The sequence below is a fragment of the Anomaloglossus baeobatrachus genome, chromosome 5 (genome assembly GCF_048569485.1).
Source record: "Anomaloglossus baeobatrachus isolate aAnoBae1 chromosome 5, aAnoBae1.hap1, whole genome shotgun sequence".
Lineage (NCBI taxonomy): Eukaryota > Metazoa > Chordata > Amphibia > Anura > Aromobatidae > Anomaloglossus > Anomaloglossus baeobatrachus.
In genome coordinates, this window is record NC_134357.1 from 154,346,794 (window position 1) to 154,366,681 (window position 19,888).

Genomic DNA, 19,888 nt, shown 5'->3' on the forward strand with positions numbered 1-19,888 from the left:
AAGTCATCATATAAATAGTTTAACCCAAGGACTTAATGGATGAGAAGATTGCACATAGTGTAAATAAAAACACTATACAGTATCTATCTGATAAATATGATCAATTACTCTATACATGTTTTTAGCCAGTTCAAGACCAGGTCATGTACCCCTGGTCGTGAGTGACTACAGCCATTTTCAGAGTTTTTCATACACTGGGTTTAAAGAGCTGTAAAGTTTCTCTTTTTTCAGTCCTAATTTATGTGCTATTGTAATACATTATTTTTCTGTGTTTATTTTTTGCTTATGTTAAGTGATATCTGTCGAAATATATAGAAAAAATATGACTGTTTTGACATGAAGTTTAAAAATGTTCCCCTTTATGTACAATTATGTTTATATATCAGACATGGTTTTATTTTATCAATAGGGGTAGGGCTAGTAACAGCAGATTGGAGTGATAGCAGCATCTTTTTTCTTTTAGTTTTTTTTCTGTTTTTTTTTTTTTAATTTATTTTTCATATTATGTCATAAAAGGCCTTTGGTGGGTATTTCATTTATATGCTTTTTTTTCTTCTGATTTCCCTGTAACTGAGGAATTTTTATTGACCCTAGTTATAGGAAAAATTAAGACTCCTGCATGTTTAGCAGGGCTGACTGGATCTCCAAGGACCCAGCAACTTTGACTCCCTCCTACAATCAGTGATTGCATGACTGCTGGATCCAGAGAAGAAAGCACTGTCAGTTTTTTCTAACAATGTATACACAATGCTTGTTTAGTGCTGTTTATACTGCAATCAGGAAGGCGGATATAGTAACAAACCATCTCTTACTCCTTTAGGCCTCTTTTACACGTCCGTGAAAATCACGCACGTTTTTCACGGACGTGTCAAAGGTGCGTATTGTCCTCAGTGTGCCATGTGTATGGCACACGTGTGTTCTCCATGTGTTATCCGTGATAACACATGGAGAACGGGAACTTTCTACTCACCTGTCCCTGGCGTCGCTGTCCGTGGTGCTGATCTTCGGTCTCCGGTCCTGCTTACTCCCCGCTGCTGCTGCTTCCGGCCGCAGTGAAGTGAATATTCAATGAGCGTAATGAGTGGCGGTCGGCAGCAAGTGACAGCAGCGGCAGAGACAGGAGGGCAGGAGAAGGTGAGTAAAGGTTTGGTTTTTTTTTCTCACAGACACGTCTTTTCTCCGGTGCGTGTCACATGGAACACATCCATGTGGTCCGTTTGCATAACGTGTGACATGTTTGCGTTCCATGTGACACCCGTGATGCCGGAGAGAAAACGGACATGTTGCCGTGAGAAACACACGGACACACGTAAGTACGGAACGGACACACGTTCCGTGCGAAAACACTTACGTGTGTCCAAAACCATAGGCATACATAGGTCTACGTGTGTACGTGTCTCTGATACGTGAGAAAACTGCCAAGCACGTACCAGAGGCACGTACGTTTGAAAGAGGTCTTAAGGGGAGTCTGCCTGTGTCTGACAGGCAGTTATTTGCTTCCATAGCTGCACAATGCCATGCAGCTACCAAACTAGGTAGTGAAGATTTAGAACATCACTGCAGAGTAGAATGCATACCATCAGAACATGTATAGTCTATGGGTGAGCCAAAAGTATTTAAAACAGTGTGGACCATGAATCTCCCCGGGATTATAATACTTTGAAAAATATAATATTGAAATCAAATGCAACATCTGCCTTGAAACATTATCTTGTATTATTTAACCCATATGGTATAAGAAATAAATTAGTGCATTTTTACCTGCTGTCTTTCCATGGAATGCATGCGATGCTTTGTAGTGTAAAATACTCCATTCGATTGGAACATCACAGGGTGTCACAGTGATTGAGAAATGAGGGCTAGAGTTTTCTCCCAATGTAAAGTAGTACCTGATATAAAAAAACACAAATTATTAATTGCACATATTGTAATACAAAATAAAGTAAGCTAAAGTAATGTAGAAATACAAATACAAAGGATTGTACTAGGGTACACTAAACCTTTCAGCAGATATCATTCTGAGGGCCAACCCTCCATCTAAACAATGCATGTACTTCCACTTTGAATTGTATCATTCATTTTTGTTAGTAGAATTGCACACACTGGACATATTGTCAACAATGTCTAATTGAAAATAAGGTTAATTCACAACCAGCACATGAAAAATAGTAGAAGCTATGGACATTTGACAGAGTAAATGCCACATGGGGTTGTTTTTTGTTGGACTTTGGGAACCATTAAGCAAGTGAGCTCCCAGATGACCCTCTAATACATTGATTGGTTATTACATTTAATATTTCCTTATCCAATTACCAAACCAATAATATAATTTAGGCCCATTAATGTCAACTCATATTGTTAGGGTAGACACTATGAGTGTCCCCACGTTGCCTGCTCCTGGTATAATAGATATGGATTAAGTTCATGCGTTAAAGAATGACACCAGTAGAGTCAGATGTAACCTTTCTTTGATCAGCAATGTTGCAGCTCCTACTGCCTTCAGTTAACAAACCACCAGTTTATAGACAAGAAAAAGGGAAGTGGTTAGCTCTACAGTGAGCATGCTCAGATGTGTCCACTGGTGGTGGGTTGGTCCTTGGGTTGGTCCATGGGTTGGTCAGTGAGTTGGTCCATGGGTTGGTCAGTGGAGTGGTCCTCTTCTTCCTTCTGGAAATTCCTTGCGTACAAAGGCAGAGTATAGACAGTAGGAAGCAACAGCCATCTTAGTTCTGTGTCACGTGCATATATCTGAACAAGCTTATGCAAGGTGAAATAACACATTTCATCGGTCATCTCCCACAATCCCCTACTTCTCAAGGTTAATTAAGTATTTGATCAGAATTATCTATAGCCCTACTTTACAGTATATACAAAACTACTTTGTTACATCAAAAATTAAGTTATAAATACCACATACAATATAATACAATGTATACATTCTAGTACAAGACAGCCAAGAAAGGAAAGAGGGAACAGAGGCTGCCTAGTCAAAGAAAGTAGTTAACGTTAAATGAGCAGCAATACATACAGAGTATATATAGAGATAGACTGTGAGTCAGATAGACTGTCTGTCTTATGCAGTATACTGTATATGCTTTGTACTCATTGCATATTATCTACTTCCCCTGACTAGGCAGCCTCTGTTCCCTCTTTCCTTTCTGGGTTATCATGTACTAGAACGTATAGTTTTACATTGTATTATATTGTATGGGGTATTGTTTAACTTTATTTTTGATATAACAAAGTATTTTTGAAAATACAAGTGGAAATTTGTAGTTCTCAATCTACAGTATATCACAAAAGTGAGTACACCCATCACATTTTTGTATAAGTAAATAACTCAAGACAGAGTCATTAATGTCTAAACCATTGGCAACAAAAGTGAATACACGCCTAAGTGAAAATGGCCAAATTAGCCATTTTGCCTCCCCAGTGTCATGTGACTCATTAGTGATACCAGGTCTCTGGTGTGAATGAGGGGCAAGGGTGTTACATTTGGTGTTATCGCTCGCACAGTCTCTCACACTGGTCATTGGAAGTTCAACATGGCACCTCATAGCAAAGAATTCTCTGAGGATCAGAAAAAAAAAATTCTCTACATAAATATGGCGAAGATTGCCAACACCCAGAAACTGAGCTACTGCACGGTGGCCAAGACTATACTGCAATTTAACAAGACAGGTTCCACTCATAACAGGGCTGATCACGGGTCGACCAAAGAAGTTGATTGCTTGTGCTCACTGTTATATCCAGAGGCTATCTTTTCAAAATAGACATATGAGTGCTGCCAGCCTAGCTGCAGAGGTTAAATTGTGGAAGGTCAGCTTGTCAGTGCTTGGACCCTATGCTACACACTGCATCAAATTGATTTGCATGGCTGTTGTCCCAGAAGGAAGACTCTTCTATAGATGATGCACAAGAAAGTCTGCCAACAGTTTGTTGAAGACAAGCAGATAAAGGATATAGCATACTTGAACCATGTCCTGTGGTCTAATAAGACCAAGATAAACTTATTTTGTTCAGATGGTGTCAAGCATGTGTGGCAGCAACCAGGTGAGTATTACAAAGACAAGTGTCTCTTGCCTATAGTCAGGTATGGTGGTGGGAGTGTGATGGGTTTGAGGCTGCATGAGGGCTGCCAGCTGTGGAGAACTATAGTTTATTGAGGAAATAAATAGGATTAATGAATTCCAACATGTACTGTGACATACTGAAGCAGAATATGATCCCCTCCCATCATATTCCAACATGTTAATGACCCCCAAACACAACTCCAAGATGACTACTGTCTTGGTAAAGAAACTGGGGGTAGAGGTGCTGGACTAGCCAAGCATGTCTCCAGACCAAAACCTTACTGAGCATCTGTGTGGCATCCTCAAATGAAAGGTGGAAGAGCACAAGGTCTCATTCATCCACCAGCTCTGTGATGTTGCCATGAAGGATGGAAGAGGATTCCAGTGGCTCCTGTGAAGCTCTAGTGAACTCCATGCCGAGAGTTAAGGCAATGTTTTTTTAATAGTGGCCACACAAAATATTGATACTTTGGCCATTTTCACTTTGGGGTGTACTCACTTGTGTTGTCATTGGTTTAGACATTAATAGCTGTGTGTTGAATTATTTAGAAGGCTCGTCAAATTTACATTGTTTTACAAGCTGTACAATGTGGGGGGTGTACTCACTTTTGTGATATAATGTATGTTATCGGTGTAGTAACTAGAAAACGAAATGTGAATATTTTTAAAAGGTGAATATGTCACCAGCTTTTTGCCACCTAATTTGAGAGAAGCATAATGTATAGTCTGCTAACTGTCTATCTTTCCCCCTCCAGAAACTTTCACACCGTCGCAGAAATATCAAACACCTTGATTTACACACACTTTCTCAGTCCCTTCTCCCTCTTGCACACATTGCTTCTTTACATGATGCAGATGCTGCTGCCACTTTATACAACAATACCATTTCTGCAGTTCTCAAATCAGCTACCCCCCTCACACACACACACCAAAACCTGCACAATCAACAGGCAACCCTGGCACACAAGTCAGACTAAATGATTGAGACAGGCTTCCAGAATCACTGAGCGCAGATGGAAAGGTCTCATTCTGCCGAGCACTTCATCACATACAAACAGTCCTCACCACTTTCAAGTCTGCACTCACTGCTGCAAAACAAACCTACTTCTCAGCTCTCATATCCTCTCTATCTCACAACCCTAAACAGCTATTCAACACTTTCAACTCTCTCCTCCGTCCCCCAGCACCACCTCCTTCTCCTCTCATCTCAGCTGAAGACTTTACCTCTTTCTTCAAGCAGAAGATTGACAACATCAGAGCAAGCTTTGGCCCACTGCCCCTCCTCTCAATTACTCAGCCTTCTTCCTCCAAATCCAGCTTCTCCATCATGACAGAAGATCATCTTTCCACTCTACTCTCAAGATCACATCTCACAACCTGCCCGCTTGATCAACTCCCATCCCACCTCATCCCCAATCTCACCACAGTCTTCATCCCAACCCTAACCCATCTCTTCAACCTATCACTAACAACTGGTGTATTCCGTTCATGCTTTAAACATGCCTCTATTACACCCATCCTCAAAAAGCCCTCCCTTGACCCTTCCTCTGTGTCAAACTATTGCCCCATATCACTTCTCCCCTATGCCTCAAAACTACTGAAAAAGCATGTCCATCTTGAACTGTCCTCACACCTCTCTTCCTGTTCCCTCTTTGACTGTTTACAATCTGGCTTCCGACTGCATCATTCCACTGAAACTGCCCTACCTAAAGTCACTGATGACCTAATAACTGCCAAAGCCAAGCGACACGACTCTGTCCGCCTCCTCCTGGACCTGTCCTCTGCCTTTGACACAGTAGTTGTTGAAGGCGGGGGCCGGCTTCCCCAACATGGGGGCTGCTCGGGGAGATCGCGCTCGGATCCGGTGTCTTCTCCTCGGTGGCTCGAACGGACCGGACCCGGGGCTCGAGCAGCGCTCCTCGCCCACGAGTGAAAGGGGGAGGGATTGGGGATTTGTACAGAGTTCGTGACTCAACCCACGGGTCGTGGTGATGATGGGCACCACTGCTGCTGGTGACGGGGTTCTCGGGAGCGATGGCGGGGAGCAGCTAGGTGTTGACCCCTCCGTGGGTAGGGGCGGTGTGTCCCGGGGCCCGATGGGGAATTGCTTTCCAGTTGGATGGGGCTCGCAGGGTGCAGGGTCGCGGTGCAGCGCAGCGTTGTGCCGGATGGCACTGGTGTACTCACTGAGATAAAGATGGACAGAGTCTCTGGTAAACCAAATGGATGGATGGACGGGGCCCGCAGCCGGCTGCAGTGTTTCCCTGGATGGGTTGATGGTGGGTGTCGTTTCCCTGCACCTGTGTTTGAATGTTGACTCCAATGCCTGGGCACCGGTAGTCCGCTCCCCGACGTATTTGTGCCGGAGGAGCCCCTTTGCCTACAGACGCTGGCCCTTTGGATCTCTGGCCCTTGGCGGTGGCGCTTATCCGTACTGGTTGGTCTGTTTCCTTCAATCGGGACTTGGTTGGGAATGAACCATTGAGGTCCAGACCGCAATCAGAGAATTAAGCCTAGTCGGGGTCTGAGTACCCTTCCTGGTGCTTGGCTCCAATCAGCTCCCCGGTTCGGTACCGGCGGTCTACCGCCCGACCCCAGTCCTACGGTTTCGCTGACCTTCGCCAACTCCTACAGACGGCCACCACCATCTGCCGACCTTGCTGTACGTGCCCAGGTTCCAACCCAGACACCAACAGTTTTCGCTCCTCTTTTACTACTGCCCACAACGGGACTCTCCTTCCAACTGTGTGTTTTTCCCGCCTACAGCCTGTGTACTCCTCGGTGGGCGGGGCCAACCGCCTGGCTCTGCCCCACCTCGTGTGAACATCAGCCCTGGAGGGTGGCAACAAGGATTTTAAGTTTGACTGGTGTGACCTGTCCAGGGAAGGGGGTGTGTGTGTGTGTGTAATGACCTGTGACCCCTGGGGTCCAGGACGTCACATTCCTCCTTGGTTTAATGCAGACTGTCCGCGGGCTGACCATCCACCACCGGTTTTATTTTTCTGAAAAATATAAGAAACACGGGAACAGAAACATGTAAAACATTAAGCATTTTTCATTTCTTCCCTTACGGGAGGCATATTCTTAAACCGTTACAAACGGAACATTTTTATTAATAACAGGGAACGGGTCCATGTCCTTCCGCTTTCCCATCCAAGCAACCTAGACCTTGATGCTGCCCCTAAGAAATGGGCAGCACCCCTTTTCCCAGTCCAGAAACAGGAACCTGGCCCAGGCTACCCAAGCGGGAACGAGTACAGTGTCTCGCACCCGGCAGTCACTCAGGGGCCCCACGTCCAAGTGGACCCCCGACCCAGAGGATGGTCACCGGTCCTGGTGGTGACCAGACACCAGCCTGCTCTGCTGCGGGTCCTTCCTCCAACCAGTCTCTCCGGAGACTGGCAGTTGCGGGAAGGGCAATTGGGGCAGAATATTTACAAACCCAATAGCTTTTGGGTGGCCTGCAAGTTCTCGGCCATGTTCTTTGGGGAGTGGGGGCAAAGGTGACAACATGAGTCCCAACGGCGACGGGCGCTTCAACAGCTCAGCGCTGCCACAACATAACTGTAGGTCCCAATGGGGACTTTACTTTTGCAACGGGGATCCGCTGCCTACTTTTCATTGGGAGAAGGTGGCGGGGAGGCTCGAATGTGTAGCTGAGCACCCAGGCACACCCTCCTCACGCCAGGGGCTTGCGCAGAGATTTGGGCCATTTGGGATTCACGGGTCTCACCCTGAACAGGCCCTGCCTTCTGGCGGGCCAGCAGGTCTGGGAAGGTTTGATCCTGCAGGGGCATCTTCCCCGGGGCAGGCCTCTCGCTTACCCACACCACGGCTGCTATCTCTTCTATCTCCTGCTTCCAACACAGAGCCTGCTGCATCGACTCAACCCGGACCTGGATGCAAAACAGCGCCAGCTTCTTTTCCAGCCACGCCGCCATTCCCGGCGGTAATGGGCCCCATGCTGCCTCAGCTTCAGCATCTTGAGCGGGGGCCGCTCCTGCTGCTGGTGGAGACGTCGGCGATCCGGGCGGGGAAGCAGCGGCGGCCAACGCGGGCACCGGGGGAGACCGTATGGAAGCCGGGGGCAGACCGGGTCCCTCAGCCGCAACGGCCGGTCCCTCAAGGACAAAGGGGCATGGGTCACCTAGCCGCTCCTCAAGAATGGTCTCCACTTCGTTCAACTGCGCGACCGTAACCAGTTCCCCCAACTCAGCCGTCCACCGATCCATCAGGCGGTTCATTTCCACCAGGTTGCGGCGACACAGCAGCATCGTTTGGGCCTCCAACCACGCCGATGTTCCGGGCGCGGGCTCCGGGGCTTCAGGCCTTTTGGACGGGGCGGACATGTTTCTTGCTTGGGGTGTTGCACGCACGGTTTCCAGGAACAAGGTGGGTGCAGAGTCCTGGCGTCCCTGCTTCTTATCCCCAGGATCACATGGGGCCTAATCTTCGCCCGCCCCACCTTGGTCTTTCTACAGCACTTCACCTTCTCGGGGGCGGGGCTTCACTGTTCGCGCCTTAACTGCTCGGGAAGACGACTCAAGTAGGAAATCTTCTCGCCCAAAATGGCGGATCTTCAGATTTTTCAGCGGGACGCCGCTGATGGGGATTACAAGGCGCACGTCTACCGGTAAGTAGACTGGTTCATCCTGTTCGTGACGCCAAGTTGTCGAGGGCGGGGGCTGGCTTCCCTGTGGCGGGGTCTGCTCGGGGAGATCACACTCGGATCCGGTGCCTTCTCGAGCGGGCCGGACCCAGGGCTCGAGCAGCGCTCCTCGCCCACGAGTGAAAGGGGGGGATTTGGGATTTGTATGGAGTTCGTGACGCCACCCACGGGTCGTGGTGATGATGGGCACCACTGCTGCTGGTAACGGGGTTCCTGGGAGCAATGGCGGTGAGCAGTTAGGTGTTGACCCCTCCGTGGGTAGGGGCGGTGTGTCCCGGGGCCCGATGGGGAATTGCTTTCCAGTTGGATGGGGCTCGCAGGGTGCAGGGTCGCGGTAAAGCGCAGCATGGTGCCGGATGGCACTGGTGTACTCACACAGAGACAGATGGACAGAGTCTCTGGTAAACCAAACGGCTGGATGGACGGGGCCCGCAGCTGGCTGCAGTGTTTCCCTGGATGGGTTGATGGTGGGTGTCATTTCCCTGCACCTGTGTTTGAATGTTGACTCCAATGCCTGGGCACCGGTAGTCCGCTCCCCAACGTATTTGTGCCGGAGGAGCCCCTTTGCCTGCAGACGCTGGCCCTTTGGATCTCTGGCCCTTGGTGGTGGCGCTTATCTGTACTGGTTGGTCTGTCTGAGAATTTGACTAGAGGTTGGCTTTAAGCCTAGTCGGGGTCTGAGTACCCTGCCTGGTGCTTGGCTCCAATCGGCTCCCCGGTTCGGTACCGGCGGTCCACCGCCCGACCCCGGTCCTACGGTTCTGCTGACCTTTGACAACTCCTGCAGACGGCCACCACCATCTGCCGCCCTTGCTGTACGTGCCCGGGTTCCAACCCAGACACCAACAGTTTTCACTCCTCTTTTACTACTGCCGACAACAGGACGCTCCTTCCAACTGTGTGTTTTTCCCGCCTCCAGCCTGTGTACTCCTCGGTGGGTGGGGCCAACCGCCTGGCTCCACCACACCTGGTGTGAACATCAGCCCTGGAGGGTGGCAACAAGGATTTTAAGTTTGACTGGTGTGACCTGTCCAGGGAAGGGTGTGTGTGTGTGTGTAATGACCTGTGACCCTTGGGGTCCAGGGCGTCACATAGACCATTCCTTTCTATTACAAATTCTCTCATCTCTGGGCATCACAGACTTGGCCCTATCCTGGATCTCCTCATACTTGACCGACCAAACTTTCAGCGTCTCCCACTCTCATACCATTTCCTCACCTCGCCCCCTATCTGTTGGTGTCCCCCAAGGTTCAGTTCTAGGACCCCTGCTGTTCTCCATCTATACCTTCGACCTGGGACAGCTCATAGAGTCCCACGGCTTTCAGTATATAACTTCTACGCTGATGATACACAGATCTACCTCTCTGGACCTGACATCACCTCCCTACTAACCAGAAACCCACATTGTCTGTCTGCTATTTCACCCTTTTTCTCTGCTCGAGTCCTAAAACGGAACATGACCAAAACAGAATTCATCATCTTTCCTCCTCCTCACTCAACCCCCCCTTCTGACATATCCATCAATATCAATGGCTGCTCACTTTCCCCAGTCCCATGTGCTTACTGCCTAGGAGTAACTCTAGATTCTGATCTCTCTTTCAAGCCACTCATCCAAGCCCTCTTCACCTCCTGCCGCCTCCAACTCAAAAATATTTCCCAGATCCGTACATTCCTTTCCCAAGAAGCTGCAACAACCCTTGTGCATGCCCTTATTATCTCTCGCCTGGATTATTGCAACCTCCTGCTCTGTGGTCTCCCTTCTAACAGTCTAGCACCCCTAAAATCTATTCTAAACTATACTGCCCGACTAATCCACCTGTCCTCCTGCTACTACCTGACCTCTCCTCCCTGCTAATCCCTTCACTGGCTTCCCATTGCCCAACGACTGCAGTTCAAAACCCTAACCATGACCTACAAAGTCATTCACAACATGTCTCCTCTCTACAACTGTGGTCTAGTCTCCCGGTACTTACCTGCACGTAACCTTCGATCCTCACAAGATCTCCTTCTCTACTCCCCTCTCATCTCCTCCTCCCACCATCGCATCCAAGATTTCTCGTGTGCCACCCTCATACTCTGGAATGCCCTGCCACAACATATCAGACTCTCGCCTACCTTCACAAGCTTCAAAAGTAACCTGAAGACCTAGCTCTTCCAACAAGCCTACAACCTGCCGTAACCCTTTGTCTGATACAGCGCCGCATGACCAGCTCTACCCTCACCTACTGTATCCTCACCCATCCCTTGTAGACTGTGAGCCCTCACAGGCAGGGACCTCTCTCCTTTTGTACAAGTCTGTGCCTTGTATTGTTTATGATTATTGTACTTGTCCCTATTATGTATACCCCTTTCACATGTAAAGCACCATGGAATAAATGGCACTATAATAATAAATAATAATAATAATAGTCAGAGACTCTGATTTTAGCGAAATGTGACTAACTGATCTGCTTGCTGTAGTTTTAACAAAATCACTGTTTATTTGGCAGGAGGTTATCACTAGAGAATGAGCTCAATATACAGTGCCTTGCGAAAGTATTCAGCCCCTTGAATTTTTCAACCTTTTCCCACATTTTAGGCTTCAAACATAAAGATAAAAATATTAATGTTATGGTGAAGAATCAACAACAAGTGGGACACAATTGTGAAGTTGACCGAAATGTATTGCTTATTTTAAACTTTAAAAAAAATAAATAACTGAAAAGTGGGGCGTGCAATATTATTCGTCCCCTATAGGTTAATACTTTGTAGTGCCATCTTTTGCTGCGATTACAGCTGCAAGTCACTTGTGGTATGTGTCTATCAGTTTTGCACATCGAAAGACTGAAATTCCTACCCATTCTTCCTTTGCAAACAGCTCGAGCTGAGTAAGGTTGGATGGAGAGCGTTTGTGAACAGCAGTTCTCAGCTCTTTCCACAGATTCTCGATTGCATTCAGGTCTGGACTTTGACTTGGCCATTCTAACATCTAGATACGTTTATTTGTGAACCATTCCATTATAGATTTTGCTTATGTTTGGGGTCATTGTCTTGTTGTAAGACAAATCTCCGTCCCAGTCTAAGGTCTTTTGCAGACTCCAACAGGTCTTCTTCAAGAATGGTCCTGTATTTGGCTCCATCCATCTTCCCATCAATTGTAACCATCTTCCCTGTCCCTGCTGAAGAAAAGCAGGCCCCATGATGCTGACACCACCATCTTTGACAGTGAGGATGGTGTGTTCAGTGTGATGAGTTGTGTTGCTTTTAAGCCAAACATATCGTTTGGCATTGTGGCCAAATAGTTCGATTTTGGTTTCATCTGACCAGAGCACCTTCTTCCACATGTTTGGTGTGTCTCCCAGATGGCTTATGGCAAATTTTAAACAACACTTTTTTATGGATATTTTTGAGAAATGGCCTTCTCTTTTCCCCTCTTCCATAAAGGCCAGATTTGTGCAGTGTACAACTGATTGCTGTCTTATGGACAGACTCTCCCACCTCAGCTGTAGATCTCTGCAGTTCATCCAGAGTGATCATGGGCCTCTTGGATGCATCTCTTCACAGCGGGAGAGCAACAACTAAAAAATGGCCCAGGACATTCAGCAATAACCAACGACCTCACAGCAGGGGCTGGGTTGTTGCTGGATGTCACACACAGCAACATCGCTAGCAACATCGCTGTTACGTCACAAAAGTTGTTCGTTAGCAGCGATGTTGCTAGCGATGTTGCTTAGGCTACTTTCACACATCCGGCTTGAGCTGTGCGGCTCAATCCGGCTGTGAAACCTATGCAACGGATGCGGCGAAAACACCATGCGGCCGGTCCGGTTTTTTCCGGTTACGGCACGCTACTGAGCATGCGCAGTGGAAGAAACTGCATGCAGCGGCCGGATGCAGTTTTTTCCACATCGCGCCGCATCCGGCGTCCATAGGCATGCATTGAAAAATGCGCCACAGAGGCCGGATGCGGCGCAATGCGTTTTTTTTGCCGGAGCAAAAAACGTTGCAGGCAACGTTCCATCCGGCCGCGGCATCGGTTAAATCTGCCGCATGCGGCAAAAAACGGACCGAACGCAAGCCCATGCAGCACAATACAGCACTAATGTAAGTCTATGCAAAAAAACGGCGTAAAAAAAACGGTTGCGGTTTTTCTGCAGAGCGCCGTATTGTGCCGCAGAGCAAAAACCGGATGTGTGAGAAAGTAGCCTTAGTGTGACGTGGCCTTAAGTCTTCATGATGCTATCTGCGCTTTATACAGAACACTGAGACTATCACAGAGCAGGTGCATTTATACAGAGACAAGATTACACACAGATGGCTTATATTTATCATCACCAGTCATTTAGGACAACATTGGATCATTCAGAGATCCTCAATGAAGTTCTGGAGTGAGTTTGCTGTACTGAAAGTAAAAGAGACGAATAATATTGCACGCCCCAATTTTCAGTTATTTATTTTTTTAAAAAGTTTAAAATAAGCAATACATTTTATTCAACTTCACAATTGTGTCCCACTTGTTGTTGATTCTTCACCATAACATTACATTTTTTTGTCTTTATGTTTGAAGCCTGAAATGTGGGAAAAGGTTGAAAAATTCAAGGGGGGTGAATACTTTCGCAAGGCACTATAAACTCGCTCACACCACAGATTGGACACCAAAGGAAAAGGCAGCCATTCTTACCAACACCAGGTCACATCAGAAGATATTTTGGCCAAAATACACTTTGTCATGGAGTCTGTTGCATCCTGTAGTGTACTGGTATTGTGTTATGTTGGTACGGCTGCTGTTTTTCTGTGATATTTTTGATTTTTTTTTTGTCATTTTCAGTGAAATACCGCCAGTGATTGGCAGCATTCTGAAAGTTGCCAATCAGTGGTGTGAGTCGAATTATACAGAGCTCAGCATTCAGAGAATTGATAGGTCTGCCACAGATAAAACTCTAATTATATAAAAACTGCAGGAAGCAGCCCAGTAAGTAACATAATTGGACTCAGAGTATATGGCCAAACAACATCCTGCTGTCATATGGGGTAGAAAAAAACATAACAGGATGCCTTTGGTAATAAAGTCATTTTTGTAAACAAGAGTGTACAACTGCAGTCTTTTGCTGTGTCGATGCATATTGGGGACATTATATGGGCAATTCTAGCTTGACTTAATTATAGAATCATTGAGCTTTAATTAGATGAAGAAATGGATATACTCCTTTAATCCGCATCACGCAAACAAACAAGCACGCACTCATTCTGGGGGAAAAGTGGCATTGACATGCTTTTTTGAAGAAGTAAATACTGAATATTATCATACTGTAACTGTAAGCCAAATGTTATATATGTAAGATTTTAGCCATATATACCAAATATATAAATATATATATATATATATATATATATATATATATATATATATATATATATATATATATATTTAGTATATATGGCTAAAATCGAAATCCACCTGATTTTTGCTTTTTAAGTCATATGAAAAGTAATAGTGAAAATAATATGATGGATGTGAATTTCATTACATATTATTACCAGGCATCTGGTAGGAGAGACATGTGGCAACATTTATATGAGCCAATAAATAGCTAACTTCTATATTAACAGGGAGCGTTTACCTTGATGTTGAGTACTAAAAGATTTTCCATCCCTTGGAATTAATCAATAATGTGATATCATATAAAAAGTGAACCTCACCATCCTAATAAAGGAAGGATGTGTGTATTTCTTATATGAAACACATTTGCTCTAAAAGAACAATGTAATAATTGGTTGTACAGAAAGCAGCCAGGTTTAGCAGACTCTTCTATAAATGACTAAAAAGAACAGACAATTTAAAAGGGAATCTGTCAGGTGCCCTATGCCCTCCGAACCAGCAGTACTCACACCTGCGTGCCAAAATTCCTTTCCTAACCAGCCCTGTATAATGTCATTCACTCATAACAATGTTTAAAAAACGACTTATAAATTACCCTGTATGCTAATTAGGGCCCTGATTAGTCGATAGGGCTTTAGTTCCCTAGACTCGTGGGCTTTTTTTCACGCTATCATGCCCCTGTGGGCGGATTAACATGATTTCCTCCAGCCGGTATCACCGCCGGCTCCTGGAAATCTCACGTATGCATGCGGCTGATTCCGGGAGCATCATGATCAGATGTGTAGAAGCTGTACTTCCGATCATGCGCAGTGAAATAAGGAAGCGGATACCCGGCTTCTGAGGCACACTGACACTGCCGGAATAAGCCGTGCACATGTGCAAAATTTCCAGGAGCAGGAAGGGACGCCTGCTTGTGGAAATCACATTAGGAAGCCTATAGGCAAGTGATAACATGGAAAGAAGGCCATACACAATACAGTGGGCCGTTCGTGCACGCGCAGCTGCGGCCGTCTCAGTGTCGCGCGCATGCGCGGGAGCCTTGGTGACGCGTCCCCGCTCCCGCGCATGCGCGAAGATGACGTGACGGCCAGCATCTCGCGTGACTTCGTCCGGCCGCAGGTGTGATCGCCGCGAGTGAGACTTCCGGGTCCGCGGTAATTACAATGGCACATTTAAAAGCCTGCTACAGGGGATGGCTGGCACAGGACGCCTCCTCCCTGACGAAGATTATTAACTAACAATATCGAAACGTATGTAGGTCTTCCAGAGGCTCTATTCCTGGCGGAGCTCCCCTCCATATTTGGTTGGATTGACATAGGGCGCCTTCTGGTACTGGTATCAGCTTGTGCAGGTTCTTTAGTGGGGTCTCAAAATCAAGCACAGCTGTGCTTAATACTGCAGCAACTTTGTTTGGCAGTATGATGATAAAGGGTACGGCTGTTTGTTAGACAATGCCCACTTGTTTTCCCTGTACAATTGAGTGTATTATATCCATATACTCCATATGTATATACCTTAGCCTTTGTTTCATGTCCCATGTAGGGGTAATCCGTCATTAATGTTTTAAACTTGTTTTTAATGACTGTTTGGATATTTTCCCCACTATGTCTAATAAAATTTTGTAATTATTTTGCACTAAAAAAACTCTTGTCCTTTCCTCTCTAATATGTTAATGAGTTTGTGCTAATTGGGTGGGGTTCCAGAAAAATCTGGACCCACCCTTCACATTTGTGTTATGGTACTGCGGAGTATTTTTTCCCTAATCATATTTATTCTGTTTATCACAGAGTGTTCTCCAGCCGCCATGACCTTTCGGGCCAGGGATAGCACCTGGCAGCTCCAGATGGACGACGTCCTTAAGACTGGTGGGGTCACAGGTGATGTGAGCAATGGCACTCACTCTGAGGAGATGATCATGACCAAATATAAAGATTTACTTAAGAAACGCACGAGATTGTGGTGGAATAAAGCATTCTTGGGCAAGTACTTGGAGAAAGATCTGGTACCCAGGGGACTTCGTGTGCAGGTCTTCCCCTCCTTCCCTTTAGAAGATGAAAATTTTAAAACAAAATGGGAAGAATTAGCACAGACCTGTTCTCGGGGCTTCCTGGGCCTATTGTGGGATCACAATTCATCCTCACTGGCCTCAATCGAAACCGAATTAGAGGCATTAGAAACTAACTTGACTGAAGCTTGTACACCGGCTACCGTTACCCGCTTCTATGCTGACATTGATAAGGAATTGGAGAAATGGGAGCGAGAAATTAGGACCTTCAAACTGAAAAAATTAAATAGGGATATTCAGGACTATACCCTACGGAGAGCATATAGATGGAGAGATAATACAACTAGAGGACGTACTGGGGATATTACTAACAAAAACCCTCGTTCAAGATCCTCCTCAATAGTGTCTTTGACCTCCGCGGGTGGTTCCTCCTCCGGGGCCTCAGTGAGTTCCACGGATTTTGGGGATACAGTCGGGGCACGTGTCAAACACAGAGCCCGACCACCTGTGACGTACAACAAGAACAAACGCCAAGGGAACAAACTTCAGGTACTTAATTTATCTCAACGGGTGCTCACTGTGGCTCAGGTGGAGGTCCTCTCACGTGGTCTGACTTTCTCTCCCTCTAATTCTTTCCATCTTTTCTCGGCGTTGAAGGATCTTAACTTGTTTTCACGGAAACTAATTCTTAAAAAACTTTTTTATAAGCGGAATGACGGGTCCGATAGCCTGGTGGAACGTGAGGCCATACGAAATCTTGAGGATTTACTCCAGGAACAGGAGATCCCGACAACAGGTACGTTCCCAGATGCTCTCTTACCCAAGTCAACAAAGTTCCCCCCATTGTCACTTAGCCCTGCAATTGAGATCTTCACCAAAATGGTCAGTGAGGATTTCAAAAAGATCCCGACCAATCGGAAAAGGGATAATTTGACTTATCCTCAAAGGAAGGCCTTGATTGAATTGCAGGGCTTCAGCGACATTGTGATAAAACCCGCTGACAAAGGGGGAAACATTGTGGTGCTGTCCTGCGCTAAATATGAACAGGAGGTTCTTAGACAGCTTCGGGATAGGAGCACCTATAGGAAATTACCCTCTAATCCACTGACTGTGTTTTCCACTGAGCTCACCGCGATACTACAAAGGGCTCTGGACACCGGTCTGATCAATAAGAAAATGTTTGACGGATTGTGTAAAAAATATCCCAGAGTCCCTACATTTTATATATTGCCTAAAGTCCATAAAGATGCCGTCAATCCGCCTGGACGTCCGATTGTGTCCGGCATAGGGGGTTTATGTGATCCTATTTGTAGATTTATAGATTACCATTTAAAAACTTTGGTTGAGACATTACCCTCTTATGTCCGGGACACCACGGACGTCCTTAGGCGCATTGACGGCATCTTTCTGGAGGAGGATATGATCCTTGTCACAGCTGACATTGAAAGCCTATACACGTGTATATCTCACACGGATGGAATACGAGCTGTCCGTTTCTTTCTCGAAATGTCCGGTCGGAGTGGCGAATTGAGTGAGTTGATTATCGAGCTGCTCGAGTTTGCCCTGTCGCACAACTTCTTCGTGTTTAAAGACATCTACTATCTACAGCAACGCGGCACTGCCATGGGCGCGGCCTGTGCGCCTTCGTATGCAGGCCTCTTTCTGGGTTTCTGGGAGAGGCTGATTTTTGCAGACGAGGGCTCCGGGCTTAGCGCCCATGTGCAGTGTTGGCTTAGATACATAGACGATGTTTTGTTTGTGTGGCAGGGCTCAGCTGAGCGGCTCGAACTATTTATGGGACAATTAAACATCAATGATTTTAATATCAAACTCACTTATAAAAGTAGTAGACGCAGGATTGATTTCCTTGATATTATGATCAAGGTGGATCAAAGGGGATCGATCCAGACGGACGTCTTTCGAAAGGAGACGTCCGTCAATGCACTACTACACGCTACATCTGACCATAATCCATCAACGATTCGCGCCATTCCTACCGGGCAATATTTGAGGATGAGGCGGATTTGCTCGTCTAACGATAATTTTGAGGCTCAGTCGGCTGATCTCAGGGATCGATTCCGCGAGAGGGGCTACAGTGGCAGAAGCATCAGGGCTGGCTATAATCGGGCAAAAAAGACTCCCCGGCTGCAGCTACTCACGGATACTCCAAAGAAGCAGATACAACGTGATATCGCGGTGAGGTTCATTGGAACACACAGTCAGGAGTGGGGCACCATGCGTCAGATTTTGAAGAGGCACTGGCCGGTTTTGATGACCGACCCAACTCTGGCTAGAGCACTTACCCAGGAGCCCTTAATGACTTCCAGGAGAGCAAGAAATCTTAGGGACATGTTGGTCCAGAGTCACTATGTTCCACCTCGAGTAAATCCATTTGGGTCTCATGGTCCTCCACAGGGTTGTTTTCCTTGTGGTCACTGTGTGGCTTGCCGCAATGTCCTCCGGAGTCATACATTCTGTTCATCCAATGGACAGAAGACTTATAACATCAAGCATTACATCACATGTGCAACCACACATGTGGTGTATTTTGCGACATGTACGTGCCCCCTGACCTATGTGGGACTCACCTCTAGGGAGCTCCGCATTAGGGTCAGAGAGCACGTGAGGGACATCGTGGCGGCTAAAACGGAGGAGGACCTGACAACACTTAAAACACTGCCCAGGCACTTCAGATTGCATCACTCTTGTGACCCCTCAAAGTTGAAGATAAGAGGAATTGATGTAATAATGGGGGGGATCAGAGGTGGTGATCTCAAGAAGCGCCTGGCGCAGTGTGAGACCAAGTGGATAGTGACTTTGGACACACTGGTTCCCAAGGGCTTAAACGAATCAGTGAGTTATGCCCCTTTTCTATAGTACCATTTTTGACCTTGTATAGTTTTTCTTCCTCCTGGGAGTCATCATTTTTTCATTTTTCCATTTTTCTATGTTTATCTATGGTCATGGTCATATATATCCCATTTCATGCGCTATTTAATTATACATATCTATATTGTGAAATTGCCATTTGCTCTCTCACCTGTATCCTCTGTCTTTTTATATTTTTATTTTTTTATCCTTTTAATATATGCCTCAGCTCCTGTGCATCCCTCCCTGAAATTCAGGCTTATTTACCTATACGTCCTTTTTTATTAATAGGACTTCGAAAATAACTACATGACTGCCATGTGAAAACTCATCATCCCTCTCATGATTCGCATGAAAAAGCTAAAGATGGACCTGTTCATATGACACTGCTATATGTTTTTTTAATTCCAAATATTGTGGAATTGTGTTGTGTTTAGAGATATCCGTTTATATTTATATTTACCTTTGTTGCAGTGTCTGGTCGTCTCTGTGCGATCGCGCCTGGTGCCGTTCGTGCACGCGCAGCTGCGGCCGTCTCAGTGTCGCGCGCATGCGCGGGAGCCTTGGTGACGCGTCCCCGCTCCCGCGCATGCGCGAAGATGACGTGACGGCCAGCATCTCGCGTGACTTCGTCCGGCCGCAGGTGTGATCGCCGCGAGTGAGACTTCCGGGTCCGCGGTAATTACAATGGCACATTTAAAAGCCTGCTACAGGGGATGGCTGGCACAGGACGCCTCCTCCCTGACGAAGATTATTAACTAACAATATCGAAACGTACGTAGGTCTTCCAGAGGCTCTATTCCTGGCGGAGCTCCCCTCCATATTTGGTTGGATTGACATAGGGCGCCTTCTGGTACTGGTATCAGCTTGTGCAGGTTCTTTAGTGGGGTCTCAAAATCAAGCACAGCTGTGCT

General features: G+C 46.5%; 1 protein-coding gene across 1 annotated transcript in view; it reads right to left on the bottom strand.

The window, feature by feature from the left end:
• LOC142311012 (protein NDNF-like) overlaps positions 1-19,888 on the bottom strand; it is a 43,836-nt gene that overhangs the window by 10,568 nt on the left and 13,380 nt on the right. The window contains exon 3 of the mRNA XM_075348978.1: positions 1,762-1,889. Coding sequence (XP_075205093.1) covers positions 1,762-1,889 — 128 coding nt within the window. The remainder of the gene's footprint in view (positions 1-1,761; positions 1,890-19,888) is intronic.